Here is a 23,716-nt window from a genome sequence, read left to right as displayed (position 1 = left end):
CAGCACAGTACTTGAACTGGGAGCTGTGGCGCTGCCTCCAAGCCGGGAAAGCGGTTGTAATTTCAGGAGGAACCAAACCACAGGAGAAATGATACAGGAGAGTGGGTAAGTCCCTGCCAGAGACTGCCAAGGTAGGAAGTTTGTATAAAGCAGAGCAGCTCACAGTGCGGAGAGTGCAACGTGGAAAAATGCGATCCTCTCCAACACCACGATGAACTGTTGGAATTGGGAATACGACACAAAACAGTTTGTAAGGAAAAATACCAAACACAGAGCTTCTTGGGAGGGAAAAGTCTAAACCATTTAAAATAAAAGACTTTAATCAAGAGGTGCAATAAACATTTAACGAGTCCTTATACAATCCCTCCTAAATCTTAACTTTCTTATTACACCCCATCCTTCTTGAGAGCCTTTTACAAGCCTTTGAGCTTTGTTACCCTCAAGCTAAAGACCTCATATAAGTTTATTTCCCGTCTCTCCTGTGTTACCTTCTCACTCCCAGCATTCTCTATGCCTGTTTCACTTCACATGCAAGGTCCCTTTTTCACTGACCCCTTACCCACATACTCTTCCCTACCTTGGATCAGCAGGTTAATTTCTCTGCACTGTCCTTCAAGTCCTTCCGAAACACAGATTTTTCCAAGGCCTTCAGACTATATCCTCTTAAGAAAGGTACCTGTCACACATCACGCCACACACTCAGTGACGCTGACAGAGCACTAGCCACCCAGCAAGCAGTGGCACGGGTGGTGGGCATCCCCCACCACTGCTGGGAGGGTGCCTCAGCCTCTGCCCCTCATCCACATACATGCACAGCCCATGCAGAGAAAGGCCTTCATAGGCTTTACCATTTGTGAGCTTTCTGGAAACCAGGCATGCTGTCACTGTGAGCTGCCTACCAGCCTGTGAGCTGCTGCCGCTGCGGGCACAGAGCCATGCTCCAGGAACAGCAAAGCAGCAATGCTGCTCAGGCATAGCAATTGCATAAGACGGCTGTGAAGCTTTTTCAAGGGTCAAAAAAACCTTACTTCAGTGAGGACAGGCTGGCAGAACAGTGCTGTCCTTATGACCACATTCAGTTACCTTCAGTGGCAACATTTCATCAAGCAGGTGAGAAACACTTCCAAACACACACAACACAGAAGCTGCTTTGTCTCCCCTTGGCACAACACCCTCTCTACTGCACGCTAAGAGCACTGTTTGAAACAAGAAAGCAAATGAGCCAAGTTGCTCACGACAGTGCCATCACTGAGGCTGCAGCCATAAAGCAACAGATAAATTAGCTGGACAAAGAGGCATGAGGAAGGACTAGCTCCTAAGCAGGGTCCCAGCACTCCCCAAGGAGCCTGTGTAGCAGCATTGTGCAGAAGGAGATGGAATCGTCACGTGCAGGCAGGAAGGAGCCAAAAACCATGTGAAGACAATACTTGTCTGTTGTCTCCCCCCTAAGCCACCTCCTCTGCCAGTCACTTCGACAACAATATTTTCTTTCTTGCCTGATGTGCCTCCGGTAGTCACTGAATGAGTGATGTGCCTTCACTGGTCACTGAATGAGCTGCTCAGAAGGCACAGAAACCACACTACCACTGACCTCCCTCAGTAAAATCCCGGGATGCCATAGGCTTTTCCAAAGACAACCAAGAGAGAAACCTCCTAAGGGCAAATCCCTTCAACTATTTCCAAGGCTAATTCCTTGATCCTAGTCATGACTACTTAAAAGTTTCCTGCTCAGATTGCACATTTGTTCCAGCTATACAATTCAACTGTCCATCCTCATCAAGCCTAAATTATTTACAAGTTACACAAAAAGCTAGCCTTATACTGACATCTTCAGAGCTCTCATAAGAGGGAAGGACTAGTCCCCTACTTTCATCACTATTCTTTGCACTAAAAATGCCTGTTGCTATACAATTTCCACATCCAGTCTCAGGTTTCTTGTGATCGGAACAAGCCCTTCCTAGCAGCTATTGAAATTAAGCCTGTGTGTGAAAGAAAGAAATCTCCTTTATACAAAGCTCCAGGCTCAGATAATTAGAGGAGATGCTGGAGAGAAAACAAGCCAATGCACAATGCCAAAATGTTGCACGGCTTTTCTACTTCCAATCTCAGCACTCATTTGATGCCAAGGAAAGCAGCATCTCAGGGGATGACAGAGCCAAGAAAGGCATTTGCCCACTGCCTGGTCCCTGCTCTGCCCTGGGCAGTATGAAGCTCCACTGCTCCCACCTGGAGGGCAGATCTCCTTCCCAAAGGGATCAACACAGGAGTCCCTCCACACATGTGCAGTCCAGACGCTGACAGGCTGCAGTTTGGACCTGGGAGATGTAAAAGGCTCCCGCGTCCTGCAGGTTTCATGCAGCTGGAGAGATTGAACAAGAAACTGAAGTTCTGGCTTGAGACTAAGCTTTAAACTCAGAGGGAGGCAGAAGGCAAACATCTGAGAGAAGAGAGGAAACAAAAGGTTGAAATGACTGAAAGCAGATTTCCTATGCACCAAATGCCACACAGACATTACATTAGCAGAAATATAAGCCAAGAAAGTAAAATACATTAAAAATAGAAGTTCTGGCATAACTGGCATAACACTAATGTTCTTCTAGAACATACGTAGCGAAAACCTATAATTACACAAAGACGCTAATTTCCTTACAGGACAGATTTGTTCAATATACAGCCTCCCACCCACACTGACCAAGAAGTCTTGTAGATAAACAGGGAAGAGGAATTTATTTACAACCCCTCTTCCATTTCATACATTGAAGGAAACCCAAATGCTACAAGACAAATAAAATATCCCAACAGTTTGGGGTAACAAACACAAAAGCTATAACCACGCACACCCGAAGAGGAACAGAACAAATGAGAGGACAGAAAAGTAATCCCACTTGGGCTTTTCTCAGGGCCGTTTCGCATAGGATCTTTTATCAAAATGAAATGAGGCTGGAGAAGTAGTTTACAGGACAAATTCAGCAACTCTATCACATGCCTCCGTTTCTCTCCTGAAGGGCCGGCACTGCTCAGTGCATGATGTTATTTAGGCCAAAAGCAAACAGACATATTTGCAAAGCAGAGGGGGCAGACTGCAATGGTACTCCAAAATCAATCATACATTAAGAAATAATATTAAAGTCAAAAATATTCCCAAAGTAAACAAAAACCCATAAAAGAAAACAAACAAACCCACCAAAAACAAACACAAACCCAAAACACAGGGAAGTACAAACAAGTACCACCACAACTGCCAGCAGTGAGCAGCTGGTAGCCATGAAGCAAGTACTTCATATATCCAGGAGACGTTGTCCCACCAGTGACCTTTACTCCTCCACAGGACAAATACCACCTCAGGTGGACACACTTATCCCTCCCAGGCACCTTTCTCCCATGTTAAATTGCAGATCCCCAGGTCAGTTACACTCCAGGCTTCAGCGCAACTACTGTGTGCCTAAAATTAGACAGAATGAATCCAGGCTTTGGTCACTGGTAGCATCAATGGTTTAGACAAGCAAGCAACTGCAGGAAGACTACAAGTTTTATTAAGGTCTTGGTCTTCTGACCCCAAATCAACTAGTAGGAGGAAGAACTTTGTAACATATTGCTAATCCCTTAGCTGTCCACATTCCCTAAATCTTCTAATGCTTTAATTAAGGGAACTGTCCTCATTAAAATGCTGCCAGCGCAGCAATTTTTCCTTCCAAATATTTAAAACTGTCTGCAACACTAACAAAGCCCTGCATTTTGCCAGAAAATGAGCATTAAGAAAAGCCCCAAACCTCAGATTACTGCATTTTCTTTGCAGCCCACCAATCCACTTCTATAAAGTCACATACACTTCACTGAGCCTTCTACTATGAAGGAATAGATTCAACACATCTTTTCTAAAGTGGTGTACCTTTGTCTAAGGTACACCTGCCAGGTGAAACTACTTCTAACAGATAGCCATCACATCCGCAAACACAGAAGGGAAGACATTGGCCTAGGAATATCCATCTTAATGCCCATTTTTAGTGCAGCCAGTAACCTAAGCTCTGTTTCACACCCACAAACGGAAAACTCAAAATTCTGCACTATGCTACAGCTTCCAAAAATCTTGTAAGCAAAGATTGGTGTGAGATCATGATCTGACTTATTCAACACCAGGTTTCTTTTGTGAAGCAGCCAAAATATGTAAATTGCCCATGAATAAAAGAAATCGTCCGATCTGTACATGTGTCTTACAAACACGATTGAATGACACAGTGTGAGAGCACAAGTACTTACAAGTTTTAATTTCAGGTAATCTTTGCCTAAAGGCTAAACACTTTAGCTCCTCTGGTCCAATATTAGTCACTGCTCAGCCTCTGTCAGTAAGCCACAGCCTTTCCCCCTGCCTTACCCAGGGAAAGGACTGCAAATCCAAAATGCCAAGTGCCAACAGGGAGGACCCAAGAGGTTCAAAGACCCATTCCTCTCACCTGAGGAGGGACAGAAGGGATTGCAAAAACAACTGTGACACCAGCCCACTGTCGTGTGTTTGAGAAACAGGCTGAATAAACCACTGTCTGCACAGACCATGGGTGGCTGGGATGAGAAGAAGGGAGGAGACCGGACCAAGCCCTACAAGTTTGTCAAATTCAGTTTCCAAAATACTCCAGAAAATGCCCTTGGTGTCTTACACTAACATTGCACAAAAAGACTGCTTAAAAAGCTAGAAGGAGGAGGCTCGCTCCTACTCCCTTTGTTATCATCTCCACCTTCTCTTCCCTCTGTTTTGGTGAGAACTGCTCCTAATAACAATGACACAGCAGAAAACTAGTATCAGATCAGTAGCTGTGACAGCATCAGACCTGCACAGACCTACTGAAACCTGTCCAAGTCCTTAAACCACCTGCTACTTCTTGGGAAGGAATGGGCTCCTTCTGCAACAGGTAAACCCAGGCCCATGATGGATACCAGACTGGACCCGGGATTTCTGCTCCTCCCTGCTTTTCTTCATTCCCAAAACCTACAACGTAACAGCAGCTTTAAGTGTGAAAAAACAACATCATGCTAAGCTACACTGTAGCAATAAACAAAAAATAAATAACTAGAAATAGGTATGCTGAGAGCAGCTTTCCTGAAGCAGACCTCTCCAACTTGCTTGTTCATGTATGAATGAGATCCATGTTTATAACCCTAGGGGTTTTCAAAGCAAGAAGGAATATGGATATTATATTTTACCACTAAAATACACTACTGCTCAAAAAACCAGCTCTTTTAAAAATGGGAAATCCATTACCAAATGATTTACAACTGACTGACAAGATGATGATGTCTGTAATTATCAGGTCCAATCACTCAAATTACAATTTACCAGCAGACACACAAACTATTTGATTCACAGTTAACATTTTTTTTTTCTTCAGCAATTGCCAGGTCCTTTCTAAAACAAGAGAGAGGACAGACAACCTCTATCAGTAACAAATGCAGCTGCTGACGAGTGGAATTCAGGGATGTCTGAGAGGGGCAAATTTCCCTTCATGTCTGTGCCAAGCCCTCCCAGAGGACAGATGACAAGCAGGGCTGCAACCAAAAGGCTTTTCCTTTGTGTTCAGACAGGAACAGCTGTTAGACAGGTACAAAGGTAGAGCCACGTCTGGGCACGTGTGATAAGCAAGTTCTTTATAAAATTGGTTGCTGAGGTTTTGATTTTCTTTGGTAGATTAACGCTGACTTTTGCACAGCATTTAAAATCGCCCTGCACTGCCAACGATCTAAAAAGGCTGTGCACTTTAGTGTACAAGTTAAGTGCATTTGGCGCTATGCTACAATGTACGAAATCATTTTCATGCAGCTGCCAGCAGAAGGGAGCTATATTCCTGGACCAGATGTTTTTGTTGTCGGTGCTGCCAAGCACGCCTGGAAACCTCACAGCTGAGCAGCGCTGCAGGAGTGAATTAACAATGAACAGAGCCACAAGATGCTCACGTCCATCTATGAAATGGGGTGTCACAGTCCCCTCTCTCTTGCTCCTGCTCTCTGAGCAAGGAAGCTGTGGATAGCCAGGTAATTATTTACCTGTCTGAGAAAAAAAGCCTTTCTGCCTCCATCAGGATAAATAAAAGCAACAAATGCTTGCAAATGTTAAACCCCAGCTGCATTTTACCCTTAGCTGGGAATGTGACAAAGAGACCTTGATTAACAGCCAAGAAAATAGGACTGGAAAAAATACAAAACAGCCCTAATGCTAACGTGTTTGTTTTTGCTGCTGGGCTGTGAACAGGCAAGCATTTATTAAAAGGTATTTCACTTCAAAAATCAGAGCTGCTATGGCATCTCACTCCCCCGTTTAAAAACAAACAGCTCAGATCCCAGCACAAGTCTCTCACTCTTGAGCTGAAATGCTGAGAGCATGGGCAGGAGTCTGGGGACAAAGTCCACTTCCCAACCTCAACACCAGCTTCCAGTGAGGCTTTGCTGCTCTTTGGCCTGCTGCCCCCATGCTGAAAAGCTCCTGCCAGACCCTAACCTGCCAGCATTGCCTTGTCTGTCACAACGGCATCACAACTAGCAGAGGGGACCTGCAGGGACCAAAATACTGAATGGTCAGACAGCTGCTCAAAACTGCAGGTGTGCATGCACAGCAGGCAGCAAGCAGTCCAAACAGGAACAAGGGAGTCAGGCACCAGCACTCGGATGCTGATGAGGAGAAAATTAGGTTCACTCAGTCCAAACTCTCCTGTGGCAGGCCCTACATCAACCACAAAGCCTGTAAGAGAACCTGGAGAGCCCAGGCCACCTCACCCAGAAAAGAAAAGCCCTGCAATAGTCCGGGAAGGGGTGGAAGCATATCCACCACTCCATCCAGGCTCCTGCAACCCTCCCCGGGGCAGTGCTGGGTATCACAGCTTCCTCAGGCTTGTGGTCAGAGGCTCGCTTCGGTTATTCCACTCGCTGGGCACCACACGTTCAGAGAGGGAGGCAACACAGAAAGGGTGTGTGTGTATGTGTTATGAGCCTGCTGCGAGCTGCTCTGGAGGATCTTTTCTGAAGCAGGCAGTTCAGACAGACACAACCCACTCCTGTAGCACAAGTCCCTGTTAAAAAGTGAAACTCAGCAACCTGACTGTAAAATAAATGCAGGCATAACATGTTTTACTGAAATCCCCCAATACATTATATAATCTGATCTTCCTCGGGAAAGGTGTTGGTTTGGTTTCCCCAGTCTGCAGCAGCCACCACATCTCCTGTGCCAAGCATGGCCCCCCAGCCTGCCCAGCCAGCATCCGCATGGGAACTACACCCAAAGCAGCGCCTTCCTCAAGGATATATACAAAAATTTGGAGTTAAAAAAAAAAAAGCCAACAAAAACCAAGAAACATGGCCTCCCTTGTTCAGATAAATAAATTGGTCGCCTTCTCAGGGATTTTTCTGTTAAAATAAAAGTAATGCTATCACTACAGAGTCTCAGGGGAAGATGACTCATGAGCAGGAAAGGGCCTGTAATTCTGTGCTCAGGGTATTCACCCCAACAGATATTACAGCTTTTTACTATGCTAGTCTGGTAACATGATTAGGTGGCAGTCTGAAGAAATCTTCCCTTAATCGCACTTGATTTGAAACCAAACTAAGAGCAATTAGCCCAGCCAAAATGTGTGTGGGAGACAGGGAAAGCACTTACATCCAAAAGATGAAACCTAGATTGTTTGGAGAGCTTCAAAATTCAGGAGGATAAGGTTCAAGGCACCGGATTTGCTCAGAGCAGAGCTGTGTGACAATGAAGTCATGCACAAAGGGACAGCTGCAGCAACCCTGCCAGCTCCAGCTCCACGACCAAGGCAAGGATCCACTGGTTGGTTTGGAAACATTACCAAGCAGCATGGAAGCAGCAGAAATCCCACACACAGCAAATCAGACCACTCCTGTGGCTGGAGAGAGGTAGCTAAGTGAAAGACCACGTGTTGCAGAGGTCAGCTTCTGCCACACTAAGGTATCTGAACAAAGCCCGTCACGGCTGAAGGCTCCTCTTCTGCAATTTCCTGCAGCCTAGTCCCTCCAAAAGGCACATGTAGAAATCCTAAAGCCACTCAAAAAGAAAAGTCTCACAGAAACTGATGGTTAAATTGGTTAAGCTTGTCTTCGCTAGTTTAGTAAAAATTATGCAGCACTACAAAAAGCTTTTAGCTGTGCTCCAGCTCTTATGAACTGAAAAGTGAGGTTCAGGGGGTGCAGAATAAGAAAAGGAAGAATAGGGAGGCTATTATAAAGATAGCAAAACATAATATTAGTACTATCACCGCTGATAATAATAATAATAATAATAATAATAATAATAATAATAATAATAATAATAATAGGAAGTTCTAAGGTGGTGGGTGCCTTATTTTTTTCTTTAACAAAAAACTCTTCGCAAAACAGCTCCATCTGCAGTCTCTGAGCATCTGGGGCTTTCTGCCAAAGTGACCAGTAGCAAAGAGCTAGCATTTGTCTTTGAATCACAGCCATTATGGGCTTCAGTGTTCCCACACCACAGAGAAACTGGAGGCACTCACAAGCCTTCCTGGGCTAACCTGAGCCACTGATCCAAAGCACAAAGGATGAGGGCAGTGCATGTGTGCTGCTGCATATAAAGGCAGGGCACGATGGAAAAAAAAAGGACATGACCGGTTTTCATGACCTATAAAACTTCCTGACTGAAAGCGGGCTTGGCTGAGGGCAGCTCTTCAACTCGCTGGCAAGCCTTTCCAAAGCAAGACACCCAGCTGAAGTTGTCTCTCATACAATACACCCCTTATTACTTCATACCTCTGGTTCATGAGCAGAACATCCTTTCTGAGGAACCACAGAGTGCACATCCATGCAAGAGTCACAGTCCAGTTTTGGCCACCTCTCCACAGTGCCGGCCCGGAGCACATGCCCATGCACACCGACAACCTGCATGTTGCAGTCGCTTCCCTTCAGGGAAGTGCAGGGCTCTGCAAAATCCTTTAAATGGTGTCAGCTGCCCACCAGCCCTACTTGCCTCACACCTGTTTTACCATTCATTTTGTAAAGATAATTAAAAGAGAAGCTTAAAAAGGGAAAAAAAAAAAATTACGAAGGAAGTTCCCTGAATGAAAGATGCAAAAAACCTGCTGAACACCAATAAGCTCCTAGTAGCATAACCCGAACGTCTCTGCTCCAACGCTGTGTATCAGGTTTCAGAAGAAACTTTTGGCTTCTGACATGGTGTGGGAGGCAAGCAGGTTTCTCTCTCTGAAGCCCTCTAGTGATGGCCAAAAGCAGAGCAATCACACATTTATTCGCTTTGAGTGCAATCGGGAGGCAAAATGCGGAAAAACACCTGTACAAGATATCACTGATGATCTGCCATGCCAGGTGAAGATGGCCACATTTCAAGGAGCACAGAAAAGCTCATGAAATCACACTAAGAAGAGCGTTTATCCATGTGAGACTGTTTATCTATGCCCTAAGTAGCCATTTGTCCTCCAAAGGCTGATGAATATGGGTATTTTTGTAAACCACCATGGATTAGACCTCTAATCCAAACAGGAACCAATCTTGATTAAGAGTGGTTCTTAATCAAGACTCACAAAAAAAAAAAAAAAAAAAAAAAAAAAAAAAAAAAAAAAAAAAAAAAAAGGAAAATTCATAAGAATATAGGCTTGATACTAAATGTCTTTTTTCCCCCTCAATCTCCAACGCCCTTGAATATATGAGTTCCCACAAGTGTATTCAACCCATGCATTATCAAGCTGCAGAGAAAACCAGTAAAAGAAACATCTTCATTTTTATTTAAGAAAATTTCTTATTAACTGCCAGTCAGTCTTCATCACCCTCTGGATCCAGCACTGCCTCAGGGATGTTAAGTATGCAGGCCTTTCCTATGAAACTGCAACACGCTGCCCAAACCCATTGATTTGCATTCCTCTGCTTTACCAACCAGCTGTATGAAATTAATTTATTACAGAACTAGCTACATAAAATATATAAAAAGGGCATTGAGGTGCTGAAGTGTGTCCAGAGAAGGGCAAATAAGGTGGGACCCCATGGCTCTCTACAAGTGCCTGAAAGGAGATGTAGTGAGATGTGGACAGATCTCTTCTGCTGTGCCTTCAGTGAGAAGACCAGAGGAAACGGCCTTAAGATGAGACTGGGGAGATTCAAATTAGATATTAAAAAGAAAATTTCACTGTTCAGGTGATGAGGCATTGGAAATGGTTGCCCAGGGAGGTGGTGGAGTCACCATTGCTGGAGGTGTCTTAACAGGTGTGTGGATCTGGTGCTGGGTGATGGGGGTCAGTTGTTTAGGGGTTACAGTCATAGTGCCAGATGTGCAGTTGGACTGGATGACCTTGTAGTTCTCTTCCAACCTTGGTGGTTCTTTGATTCTATGATATTTTTTGCATGTCAGAGTGGCAAATGATTAGATGCATCATATGTAACAATGTTAAGATAAGCACTGTTTCCCACAGCAAGGTCTGCTCTAACACCTTATATAGCTTAAGACCACTTTACAGACAAAGAAACTGCCAATTTAAATCATATCTAACTACTGTGTGGAGGGAGAATGGGTGACATTCAGCAAATTAGCAATGGTACCATCCAAGCACACACAGCAGGGACAGGCTGGGCTTTTGACTCCGGGCTTCATTTAAAGCAAACAGATGTCTTTCAGAGGTAGATCTACTTTGGCTACCTGGATTAGTCCACTAAAGGGTTGTTTTCTTTTGCCATTCACTAACCAAAGCACCGTTAAAACTCAGGGTTAAGGAGGCTCTTTGCCTGCAAACACGGGGCATGATCCTCAATGCAGTTCAGCTAAGCCAGCCTCCCAGAGGTCACCAGGTCAGAGGCAGCTGGCATCACACATCTTCAGCCTCAAAACACATCACAAAAAACATCAGAAAACCTCATCCAGGTTTTCTGGCTCCACCGTTGGAATACAGCTTGCCACACAGTGATTCTTTGCTCTGCTATTATCCTGAACACTGGAATTCAGAATCACACTGAATGTTATGGAAATCATCCAAAGCAGAAAGTGAAGTAATTTCTAAGGCAAGCAAGCAGACTAAAAATAGCCTGTTGCACAGTGGAAAGAATCAGAGGGTAGGGGAATCCCTGAGAAGACCTTTAAACTCCATTCTTTATTCCTAAATCTGCAGGTTGGAGCACTACAAACAGTCCCTCAGTGGTCACTGCAGATGGCTGAGAAAAATGCAGCCAAGATGTTGGAAAGGCGTTGCAGCCGTCTTTCCTCCTGGATTTGCTCTGGAAAGGGATGGCTCCAGGTTCCTCATGCAGCCTCACAACTGTAACCCTGTGGAGATGATGGGTGCAGGCCAGCTCCCAGAAGCTGCCACTTCCACTGGTCCTGCCTGGCCCCTCTCACCCACCCCCTGGCCAGTTTTAGCAAGGGCAAAAACAGTAGAAAGCTAATCTATATATTATATTATATATATATATATATATATATATATATATATATATATATATATATATATATTTCATTGCCAGTGGAGCACAGGATGGGGCCTGATAGATGCTGGTGTAAGGGGGGAAGGGAAGACCACAGACACCCATGTCAGGAGGAAGCACTGTTAACACAACAGGTTGCCATCTGAACATATACAAATAGAAAAGGCAACTACTCCTCCTTTTTTTCCTGTCAGTGAGAGAAATCTTTTCCTGAGTTTACACACAGTTTGTTTACATTTGTAGGCACATTTGTTTGTTATATTTGTAGGCACTGAGTTTGCATTTACATGCTGATCCATCCACTTTTACATGATCAGTGCAAACTCTTACAATTTGTGTTGCAAATCAAGACTAGGCAGGTACATTTCCAAAACTTTTAAATCAGAATTGGGGAGCAGCAGCAATTCTGACATAGGAACAGATATCTCAGGGACTCAAATTTGAGTACAGACTTCTTTGACCAAGCAGCCCCCTCTGATCTACAAATCAGTGCGACTATAATTTTATAATCAATGCAAGGTACCACATTTTAAAAATTGCTGCAAAGGAGTGTAGGAAGAGAAGCAGAAAGACAAATTTAGAATGAAAGCCAACAAACTCATTTATAAAAATGATTTTGTCCCACAGGCTCAAAGAGAGGCAACTCCAATAATGCTAGTGGAAAGGGAGCTGAGGTAAAATATGCAAGAGACAAATAAAACCTTCCGTAATAATGCTGCCTTTGCATCAGTGTTTCCACAGCAGTGACTCAGGGCTGCCTGTCCGCCTGCAGCCCTGGCCAGGAGGACAGGTTAGCACAGGGGGAGCCAAGCAGCCACCAGGATTTTCTCTCTCTCCCTGCTGCCTCTGCTCTCTCTGCCCAATTACATTTCCATTTGGTAAAATATTCCACATGAGAAAATTATTTTCAGGGATCATAGATGCTCTCCTTTCCTACTCTCACAGGCAGAGCCATAGTGCTTAGCCAGGACAGTAATAGTTATCCAAAGGTCTGTGGGCTGCTGCATTTACACTAGGATTTCCACTTAGTTCTTACCACATTTAGAATCAAACATTAAAACTCGGTTCAGGAAGAAGGTGCTACAGTGGAAAATACTCCTGCTGAAAAGAAACATTCCAGAAACTCCTCATACTCCAAGCTGAGCTCACTTCTGGAACTGACCCCTTCACTAGGCAGAGAGAGGGACACTTGTGAAGGCACCCATCATCTTACAGAATGAGGTGCAAAATAGAGCAGGCTATTGGAACTGCCACCTCCATCTTTTGCACCAGTGATGTGCTAGGTGAAGAAACTACCACTTTACCTGGTGGATGTGGGGCCAAACACAACACCCATGTGCTTGCTGTCCACAGAGGTTCAGTAGCACTTCTGCTGTTAGCTTGTTCACTTCTCACAGATTCATCTTTCAGAACAAAACACTGATGAAATGTTCAAGAAATAACGTCTGGCATTAAAAAGTCAACAGGTAAACATCACAACAACAAAAAATCTGCCTCTGTGGCCAGACTCCCATTGCTATAATCATGCTTGAAGCAGGGTCTTAATAAGAGAGAGCAAGACTAAACCGTGTGATTATTATGAAGCACCAGTCTTTGCAATCTAATGACAACACCTTTGCACTTCTATCTAAATATTGTCTGCCCTTTATCTACTGTTTCCTGACAGAGAGGCTAATTTCTATCTAGAGGTATGTACACAGAAGCCTCGTTGGAAAGGATTTGAGACACTTACAGGCTTCGGAAACAAACAGAATCTTCTCCTACACTGATCAACTAAACTAGTTTGCACAGCATCTCCAAGGCTCTTTTTAACACTAGCTCAGCTGTGTGCTTTCCATTGCATATTTAAAAGATTGGGCACAGGGGAAGCAGAACGCTTTAGGCACAAGAGCTGTGTTTATTGTGGTTACAAACCAGCTTACAGTACAATGAATTCCCAGGTCCTCGAGCATTAGCACTTGCTACCATAATCTCTAGATTCAGGAGCTGGGCTTTAAGACTTTATTTTAGCCAACAACTCCATACACAATCATTCAAACTGTGCCTTGCAAAAGAAGCACTGTCAAGGGACTTAGAAAAAAACATTTTTGTCTCATTAAATGTTGGAGAATAACATTGCTATTTTATCTTTATATATACATAGGCACTTTAAGAAAGGAGGGGAGAAAGAGATCACATAGGATAATCTCAAATGTACAGTACTACATTTGTGGATCCATAAACTAAAGTAAGAACCAGAGGATATTTTAAAATGCTTGAAAGCAGTTTGCATGTGCTACACTGCACAAAACTTTTTCCTTAAATAAAAATGAAGTGATCTACCTTCTCCTCATGATTTACTGCAAAACAGAGGCCAGCTGACTGATAATGGAAGGTGGCTAAGGTCTGCCTACCATTTTCAAAGCAGAGGCTATAAATTTCAGCCCCTCCCTTCTCCATGCAGCCTGCCAGTTTTCATATAACTTGTCAGGACTTTGTATCTCCGGAATTTCTCCTCCTCATTAAACTTGGCTGAAGTCAACCAGGAGATCCAAATGCTATTTGGTGGAAAAGAAGGCAGGACACACTCAGTATTACCAAGAAGCCTCGTTTCCTTAGGAAGTCAAGATAAAAATATGGAATGCTGCAGCAAAAACAGGAGGCACCCACAAGGCAGGTGCAGTTTATGAAAATACAATTAAACACAGTCAAGAGAGATTACATTTGAAGCAGATATATCCCCTTTAATATAAACAGAAAATTAATTCCCCTGACTTTGATCTTAATGCCCAAGCCAGATTTTTAAGTGTATCTCTGAAAGATAGCAGCTTATACTGGACTTGGGATCTTTCAGTTGCCTCTGCAGACAGGAAGGATATTCAGCAGACCAAAGATCAGCCTAGAAACCTGCTAAAATGAAAGCACAATGCTCTGTCACAATCCTTATTGGTTTCACTCTGCCCAAGCTGGCAAGAGCACACATGCTCCAACACTGTATTGACAGGGTTGCCTTGTTATTCTTGAGTAGACAGTATGTCTGACTCACTGGGGGTAAACTGAGCTGTGCTCTGGTTCTGATCGAAATTATATAAAATGCAGCCCAGTGCTTTTTGCTATTAACTGCACACAAAACATTTGTTTCCCACCAGAACTCGAACCTCCTTAGACAGCTGAGACAATCAGAGCTCAGCACTGGGGAAGGCAGTGGCAAATCACCTACAGTGAAGCCACCTGCACGAACGCTCCTCTCGGCTCAGAAGAAATGCTCCATCACTAGAATTTGCACAGGTTATTACTGCTCAAATTCATGTTAGAGCAGGCATGACCGGTAGGTAAAATATGTCAGCTGTGAAAGCATCTGCATGCTATCCACATTGAGCCTTCGCCACTGTTAGCATTAGGGTCCAGGACACAGATTGATGCTAGCAGTCACTTGTATACATATGAAATCATGTGTCAGTAGTGACCTCTTTGTCAATGCTAACAGCAGGACTTCAGATGATTGCAGGCATCAAGCCTAATGACTGAACAAAAATAGGTACGGTGTTAAGAGCTTAAATGCATGAGAACTGCCCACCTGGACAGATACAGTGCCCAAGGATGGTAGCAGACGTCAACAAATTCACCTAGATGACTTACTCTTTCTTTTTCAGCATGTCACTGCAGCTGCACCATCAAACCAAAGGAAAGAATTTTTTTAACAAGTCCAGACTTGTCCAAAGAGCTCAAGACTTGCAGAGAAATCTTAATATGCAATCCTGCCCTTCTGCCTATAGAAGTCAGCAGTAGCCATTTCCATTATGCTCCAATACTAAACATGTGCTCTTACATACTGATGAGCAATAACAGACCTCGGTGCCACAGCTGAATTATATCCTGAGCATCATCTACTGTGCTACAGCAGAGTGTTATCTGGTTCTCTTACAGCCAGGTAAAAGCAGAATTTTAAAGCTGTCTCCCCAAAACAAAGGAGATTATTTTACACTCCAAACTGCAGCAAAGTTCTCTTTATGTGGCGATAACTTCAGGTTGTGTCATCTAAACAACCTTTCAATTTACAGAGCACTGGTAAAACATTTTCAGCTAGACAGGACAAGAACCTTGCACATCAGACAGATGAAGAGAAGGCAGAGGCAACACTGCTTTCTCTACACTTTATTCACACTCAACAATCAACTTTGAGTATGAAGCCATATGATGCCCAGCCTGAACTGAAAAAGGCATGCAACAGGAATCCTGCTAAATGAGCACCATGAAGCCTTTGCAGCTAAAGCTCTATTGCTATTGAGAGATGCTGCAATGATGCCCTCGAGGATCTTCACGGCAAAAGGAAAATAGCTGTTTATTTCAGCCTTGAAACAGTCGGGTTTCCAAAACAAGCTTGTAAAAACATATAGAGAGGTATGCCCACAAGGAAAACTGACTATAGGCTGTGCATGCAAACTGTCTTCCTCTCAGGCGGAAATCTTGCATAAGGAGAAAACTTACGTTGAAATAAGCAGACAGAGAAACAAGCAGGTATGAATGTTTTACATCCATTTTCTTCTCTCTCCTTTGCCAATTTTTCCTTCAAACACACAGTATCAGAGCAAATTTGCTCTTCACAAGGACACAGTAATGCAGAGCCTTAGTGCTCAACATCAGCTCTCTCCAGCAGCATAATTTCCAAGGCGGCTTGGTTACAGCCACAGCTTTTTGCCCTGATCTCAAACTGCCTGTGAAGTTCCCTATTCAGTCTCCTTGCAACTGCATTAAACCAGACATCCTCCCCTTTCCAAAAAACCTTCTCCAGACTGACAATCTTGCTAACCACCTGAGTAATCAGATGAAGAGAATGGAAGTTTGCCCTTTACCCAAACCCGTGCCAGCACTGCTCCAGGAAATTTCTTGGACTGTGTCCAGAAATTGCAGCTCTGACTTAAACCAGGTGTTAGATGTATCTGCCTTGCTGGGAGATAAAGTCACTACTCCTCTTAAGGACAAAAGCCTCTTTATAGTTAAATGCCATTCTACTCTGTTAGAACTGTGAGCTGGCAATCCAAGAAATTTCCTAGCCACCCAAGGGCAGGGGTGTTGTGACATGTCTGGCACCCCTGCAAGGCTCTACGCACTGCTCTCACCCTGAAGATGGACAGAACCACCTCTCCCTGACCCAAAGCGGAGTCCTGCAGAAAAAGGGCAGCTTGGAGCTGCAGCAGAGCTTGGTCCCACACAGACATCAGCCAGCACCCAGGGCTGAACCTCCTGGCACCAGGTCCATGGTAAAGCAAAGGGAAGAACTGTGCCAAGCTGCTGGGTGACGGCATGCAGCAGAGGTAGGTGAGGGATCTCAATTAAAGAAGGAAATAGTCAATTATACAAATGCTCAGCATCTCAAATAAGGCTGCCCTACTTGCTGCAAGACTATTGTAGTTCTTTTTGACCTTCTCTAAAACCAGATGTTACAGCTCAAGGGACCACTCTGTCCAGCTCTGTTTTCTTCTGAACTGCAATATATAGTTCTCAGCAGCTTTTTGTTTGGTTTGGGGGTTTTTTTGGGGGGGGTTGGATTTTTTGGTTTTTTTCCTAATCCCTAAAAGAGATCAGAGGTCAATTAGCTCCAGGAGAACTGGACGGCAGGGCTATCAGGATTGTAAATAACTTTCCTATTTATTTCTTTTCCACAGAATGATTCTTTATTTTGCCAGGTAATTGTTTAACGAAAGACTGCAAAATGTTGTACAGACTTAGTAGCAAGCAATCTCTCATTTCAGGGACAAACAAGCAGAATGCCAGTACTCTCCACGGAACAATCTGGATTTTTAGGTACTTGATCCATTTTCCCCAATGCACATTAAGAAGAAATTACTCCTATGAAGCACTGGAAAGGCAAAGGCTTTTGGTAACTCTAGTGACTTTAGGTTTGCTTTGGCTAACTACACAGTAAGTACAGCCATGGACTGGTACATAAGTACTTTATCAGGCAGCTGCACTAAGCCAGATAAAGCCAGGTAAAGCACTGCATTCATATCTCTACACTAAAAGGATGGCCCCTGCTCAGCTTCTCCAGGCTGGATTGACCCAGTTCTGTTGTACAGGGCCACAAGGATCTGTATTTCCCAATTTTCCAGAGTAAGCCATCAACCTTTCCCCCCCCCCCCCCCCCTTTAAACAGATCAAAACCCATGGATTGCCTTTGAGTTTTCGTGGGGAAAACAAGAACATACATAATAGGGCAAACTCGGTTTGGCTCATTATTTCATTTTTCCCTAATTTTGTCTTCTAGTTTATGTGGGAACCCACATTTTTATTTATCTGCAATTTTTCAGCAGACTGCTTTGAGATTTCCTATGGAAAATGGATAAATTATAAAACAACTGTAGTTTATACTGCCATGCAGGCCATAAGATACAGACTTACAACAATCAAAGTGACTTTCCTACTGTAACAGAAATAAGCAGTCAGCAGAGTAAGGAAGATGACAAAGGGAACCTTTCCTGTCTAGGTATGGGAGATGTGCCATGTTTCTCTGCAGGCCTGGAAGCTTTGGTCTGAGGTTGTTAATTTTTCTGCAGAGGACACAAAGAAATAGCAAGACAGGCAAGCACTAAAAGCAATCCAACTTCTTTCATAAATCAGCAGGATACAGTATCCAGTTGTTTACTTAGCATAATTTTACACAGACTAGATTGGACAAGTCATGAAACACTGGGCACAAGAGCTGAGAAATGCTGCTATTAAAAAAGGCATGTGGAAAACTTTCCCAAGGGATGCCAAGAGTGTGTGTGGGAAGAGGTAGGAGGAAGAAGCAGCAGAGTCAGGGGTTATAACAAACAGAAGAGAAGCAATTGTGTTTTTCCCTCAAAATCAGTTACTAAACTTCTCAAAGAGAAAAGCATTGCTGGAAGCAGAACACAGGAGTGACACTGGAAACAACTGTGTAGCTGCAAGGAAAGGCTCCAAAGCAGTTAAAGCAGAGTCAAGCTTTAGGATGCAATGCAAGTTAACAGCTTTGATGCAGGAGATTTGCCAAGTAAGCTTTGTTAAGGTTTTAAATACTATTTGATTCACAAGAAAACAGATTCTTCTCACTAAACAGAGACTGCCAAATCTTAGGAGTCATGGCAGTCTTACAATCATGGAAACCTAACAGTATGGTCAGTGAGTGGAAGGGATCAACACAGACTGAACACCACCTTCTCCAAACCAATATCACAGAAGGAAGAGACCTTACAATAGCAAGATTAACGACAGACTACATGTAATGCCTCCCTCACAAAAAGCATGCAGCATGAGATTCATTCTATATGTGTCGATTTTGTAAAACAATTTTTCAAGTGCACATACGCTGATAGTTTGCACTGTTCCCCTTATACGGTCATTGGGCTCATTCCAGTAAGGAGTAAGAATAGCTTTCCATTGATGAAAACTGGTGGGTTTTTTGGTTTTATTTGTTCTATGCTCCAGTGAAATTTTTTCAGCCTACATGAACTGCAGCTTTGCCCTCCAAAAGTGAAAAGAAGACCTACCTGTGCACCATTCTGCAGTAAAACTTATAGATCTTTAGGACTTACAGTTCCATAAGTGCTTGCTTTAGGGCTGTAGATCTAAAGATCTGTAAAGATCCAGTCTTCTAAGTATTTTCCTTATTTGTTTAGAAAGGAGGAAAGTAGAAGAGGCAGAGAAGTTTTATGCACATTAACATCCCCCAGCATTTCAGGCAACAGAACTAACTAGTCATAATTTATTCAAAGATCAAGCTGATAGGCTTCAGCCCACCTCCTCTTTTCTCATCCTTGCCACCATTCTTTTCAAAATTAAAATCTAAAGAAAAAACCACAAGAAAAGATGAGAAGGATGAAGCGCATTTCCACAGTGCCATATGCACTACAGAGTTGTAATATTTCTTCCAGTGCCTCTAGTCAGAGGTTATACTACCTCATTTTCTTCAGGCCAACCAAAACTTTTTAAGGAAAGCCTTCACTCTGACATCCCTCCTGTTTCAGTGATCAAAGCTTTATAGCCCAGAACTGACATAACTTCGCTGATCCTGAGCAATGTGTGAATTGCAGAATCATGGCCTTGAAAACCGAAAATCTGGGGTGTGCCCACAGAGCATGCCAATACATTAGGTTTTCTAATTTGTTAAGCATTTGGCAAAGCATGCACTGGATCAGAGGTATCCCAGAAGAAAGGAAGTCTTGTGTCTGTTCTCAGTTCAGGTTAGTCAGAATAATCAGATATCCCCCATGGCACCGCTCGAATTTAAACAGAAAGGCATAACACTGCCAGTAAAATATGCACATAGGCACAAATCACCTACAGCTTCAAGAATCCACTCATCAGAAAACCACAATTTCAGTTTTGTGAAAGTTTCCACTCAAGCCTCTTTCTCCATGGGCATGGATATTACCATTAGCAGTTCATCTAACTGTAGCTCTTAAAGCAGGCAAAGAGGTGAATTTGTGACTGAGGTTCCCTTAGCATTTCTTTTGGAACAGTGCTAAGGGTGGCAGTCACTGCCCCCTCTGTCCCCATGTTTTCTCCTTCCATTGTCCCCATAAGGATGGACCTGCATTGTTTACCAGCAAAGGAGGTGTTCATGAAACAAACCCTTGAGGAACTGAAGCTACGGCCATCCCGGGCAGAAATATCAATTTAAGCTACTGCCCCTTCTCCCAGATGGCCAGCAGCGGCCCTCTTCCAGTCTCATGCCACCTTCTTCGTAGCAACCACACAAGAGTTTGCAATATCATGTGCTGAACTCAATGAACCCATCCAGGTTATAAATAACAAGGGAGAGAACTAAGGGTATTTTAAAACTGGAACCAGAGCCCATTCACTGATCCAGACCACCACCTGGCCCCAAGGCAGCTGTGTCGGCATAAGTGTTGGGGAACAGGTAAGGAACCAGCAAGCAAGGCTGGACTAGAACATCCTACAGCCACATCTGCCACTGAGAAAACGGTACATGCAACAGTATCACCCATGCCTGGTGTTAAAAAGTGGTGCTGATTTAGTACAACTTGGAAGAATTTACACATTTTTAGTGTCTGTGAGTTCTTTACTTTGAAGCAAAAACACATGAGCTCCGCTGGTAGGAATGACAATGCTTTTAAGCTGCATGGGGCTAACATCTCCAAACTCCTCACTCTGACTACCCTTAATCCCATAACAAAGCATTGCACTTATGAGATAAAAGAGAGGGCCAATATATAACTTGCTTTTCAAAACCAGACAAAAATTACAGTAAGTTTCAAAACTTAAGCTATCTCCTGCAATATGAGCTTAGCCATACTATAGACAGCATTTTTCAACTGTTTTCCTTTTTCTGTGCAACCTCTCTATTAAAACTGTTTGTGATTAATACAAGCTATTAAAAACAGAGGGAGTGCTCAGTAGAGCCAATCATAGTAAGAAGCCATTGTCATGCACAGTCCACCAAGCTGCCCTGTGTAAAACTGCTGCACAAATGAAAACATTTGCTGTGCAAAGAACATTCACTGTGTGTCAATGTACCTTCATTCTTCTCTGGTTTCTCTGCTTGTTAACTGCAGCAAAAAAAGCATTGCCTCCTCATGAAAGTAGCCTTTGAAAAACTTCAGCTGAAAATCGATCTTATCAAGCCATCTGACAAAAAAAGGAATACCTAGCTGTTGGCAGACACAACAGCTGAAGTTAGAGAGCAGCAGCCACACTGCCCATCAATCACTAGGGATTCAGAGGTAAGACTGAAGTCCTATCAGTTGACCTAACCCTGCCTCTCGTTTTTCCTCCTCTTCTGCCTGTTTACCCATTACACCCCACTACTCATGTGGGACCTTGTATCCAAGGCCATTTTTACTTGTTGCACCTATACACACACTAAGCTATAAAATATTCTGCAGCAATATCCTTGCAGAAGTTTGGCTTGCCATAACCATCTTGGCCAAAGACTCCCTGCTCTGTACAATGTATATGCATTAACGTAATTATTCCCCCTGTGTAACTGAGGAGCACAGAAGAACATGAAGTCTGAAAAAGCACAACCTCTCTACAGAAGAGTAGAATCAGTCAAGCTTTGCAGATATCACATTGGAGGATCTCATTCAATTTGAAATTTGAAGCTGTTAATTTGTGAATGGAACTCTATATACACTAACAGAGTAACAGGGAGAAGCCCATGCTTTTCTTCATCTGTTTTGGAGACTTAATTTAAGCTGATTGCTTTTTGAACAGCATAATCTGCAAGACACACAAGGATGCAAATATAGGCATATATTTTTTATTTCTTTGACTGGGTTAATTTCCCCTCTTTCCCATCTAAAGCTCCACAGTACATCCTCATGGGTCAGTTACTACAACTACTTTACATTGCTGAATTCTGTTGGCAACCTGCTCATCATTCCAGCAGATGTTTCTGCTTTTAGGCTTCTTGGAACTACATTGGACTCATTCCTTTGAATAAACATATACCCTCTGTAGGCTGCAGATGTACCAGGGAGAACACTGTCCTCTACGTCAAGCAGACACCTCTTTTTTGGTAAAAGCAAGATGATACATTTCAGAGAAAGAAGTGGGAAGCAAGCAACCTCAACTTTTTCCCCCTCTTCTAAGAAATTTCTGCAAAGAGAGTGCTACATGCACCCGTATACCCTGGGACTGGACAATGCAATTTGTGAAGGCCAAATGCCCCAGCACAGAGGCACACAGAAATCTCAGGCAGATGGACTGGAGAGGTCAAGTCCTGCAAGCAGAAAGCAAACATTCACAGGCAAGGACCATGCCTTTCAGCAGAAATACAAGGTAAGTCTTACATTACCTCATTATTGAATTTTACACATTGCTAATAAAGCAGAAGGTTCCTCTACTCACCTCAGTAACATCCATGACCTTGATGGCAGCCAGCTGACCCGTTTTGACATGGCGACCCTGAATAAGACAGAGAGAGAACAGTCAGCACCAGCATCTCACGCAGCCCTTCAGCTTACACAGAGCAAAACCCTTGGACAAGAGTCCCAGCCACTGGGTTTTCCCCAGCTATGCTGGACTCTTCTGGGTACTTCCTAGGAAATATTACAAATACTCTAGATGGCTAAAACAAGAACAACAATAACAAATTTAAAGTGTTCCTCTTCAAATTTGAGTACCATTTCTTTTTCTCCACATTAAAATGATAATTATCAAGTACAAACTGGTTATATTCACAGCTTGTCTTCTGTTTACTTTAGCAAAGTTCGTCGTCGGTAATGATAGTTTATTAACATGTCAGAATAAATTCCACGTGTTGCATATTTTATTTTTATGAACCAATGCCTAGTACCTAGCTGATACATTACACGCTTCACCTAGTAAGCATGGTTAGCCCATGCTTAGGGCTTAAGGACATTTCTCACTGGTTTGGTCTTCCCAAGTAAAAAACGTGAGGTCTTCTGCAAGGCATGCATCAGACCTGCAAGAGCTCTCTTTGCTCGTCTCACAATGGCTAGACAAGAACAAGATGTCATCTCCCTTCAGCTACACCACGGTATGGGTACAGTTTCTCAGTACAGCTGGAGCTGAGTTAATAGATCCCAGCTCCTGCAGCAGGGAGCTCCTACCCTTCCTTCCTCTGCCTCCTTCCAGCCTCCTGTCGCATATTTCTACCAGGAGCACTGAGCTCCTTCTGGCACTCATTGTATCATATGATAAGCTGATTGAGATCACTAAAACAGCAGAAAGTTAACACAGAAAAAAGCAAACTGCGGGGTGGGGCAGGGGATTGCAGTCCAGGAAATTAAACTGGTTTGTTCTGCAGTGGAAACAGAGCCGGAGCCAGCAGGATGCAGATCACAGGGCTGGGAGGCAAGCGGCAGGGCAGGCCTCTCCAGCCCTGGTAGGCTGTTACTTACCTCAGCTGACTTCTAACAAAAGCCTTTTTCTCTCCAGTGTATGTTTACATGAGGTAGAGACATCAATTAGCTGTTGTGTACTTTTTTTTTCTAAACAGCCACTTAGAAATGATCCTAATATTGGTATTTTCCAGCTCTCCACTTAACACTCAGCAGTGTAACACCCAGCAGTCCATCTTAAGCCAGTCAAACAGCCCAGTCTCCCAACCATTTTCCCAGGCACCATCTCCAAAGGTTCATCTGCATCAGTCAAGCTCTCTAGCAACAGGTATGCCCATTAAATTTCTCCACTTTTATCACAAATAAAGATAAGAACTCAATGGAACATTTAACTGAAGTCACAGTTCTTCTATTTCTCTCCTCACCAATTTCTGAGTTTCCCAGGCAGAAACCTATATGATGGACATGAATAGTGTATTTTTTTTGCCTGGACTAACATATTAATATCTTTATAA

General features: G+C 43.4%; 1 protein-coding gene across 7 annotated transcripts in view; it reads right to left on the bottom strand.

Moving 5' to 3' along the window:
• Nucleotides 1-23,716, bottom strand: part of MAP4K4 (mitogen-activated protein kinase kinase kinase kinase 4) — a 164,395-nt gene that overhangs the window by 64,316 nt on the left and 76,363 nt on the right. For all 7 annotated transcript variants that reach the window (XM_066176606.1, XM_066176607.1, XM_066176608.1 and 4 more), the window contains exon 3: nucleotides 22,246-22,302. In XM_066176606.1, coding sequence (XP_066032703.1) covers nucleotides 22,246-22,302 — 57 coding nt within the window. The remainder of the gene's footprint in view (nucleotides 1-22,245; nucleotides 22,303-23,716) is intronic.

The sequence above is a fragment of the Chamaea fasciata genome, unplaced genomic scaffold (assembly GCF_029207755.1).
Source record: "Chamaea fasciata isolate MVZ Bird 193981 ecotype frontalis unplaced genomic scaffold, bChaFas1.0.hap1 SCAF_2, whole genome shotgun sequence".
Taxonomy (NCBI): Eukaryota; Metazoa; Chordata; class Aves; order Passeriformes; family Sylviidae; genus Chamaea; species Chamaea fasciata.
This window is presented reverse-complemented; position numbering and strand designations above follow the sequence as displayed.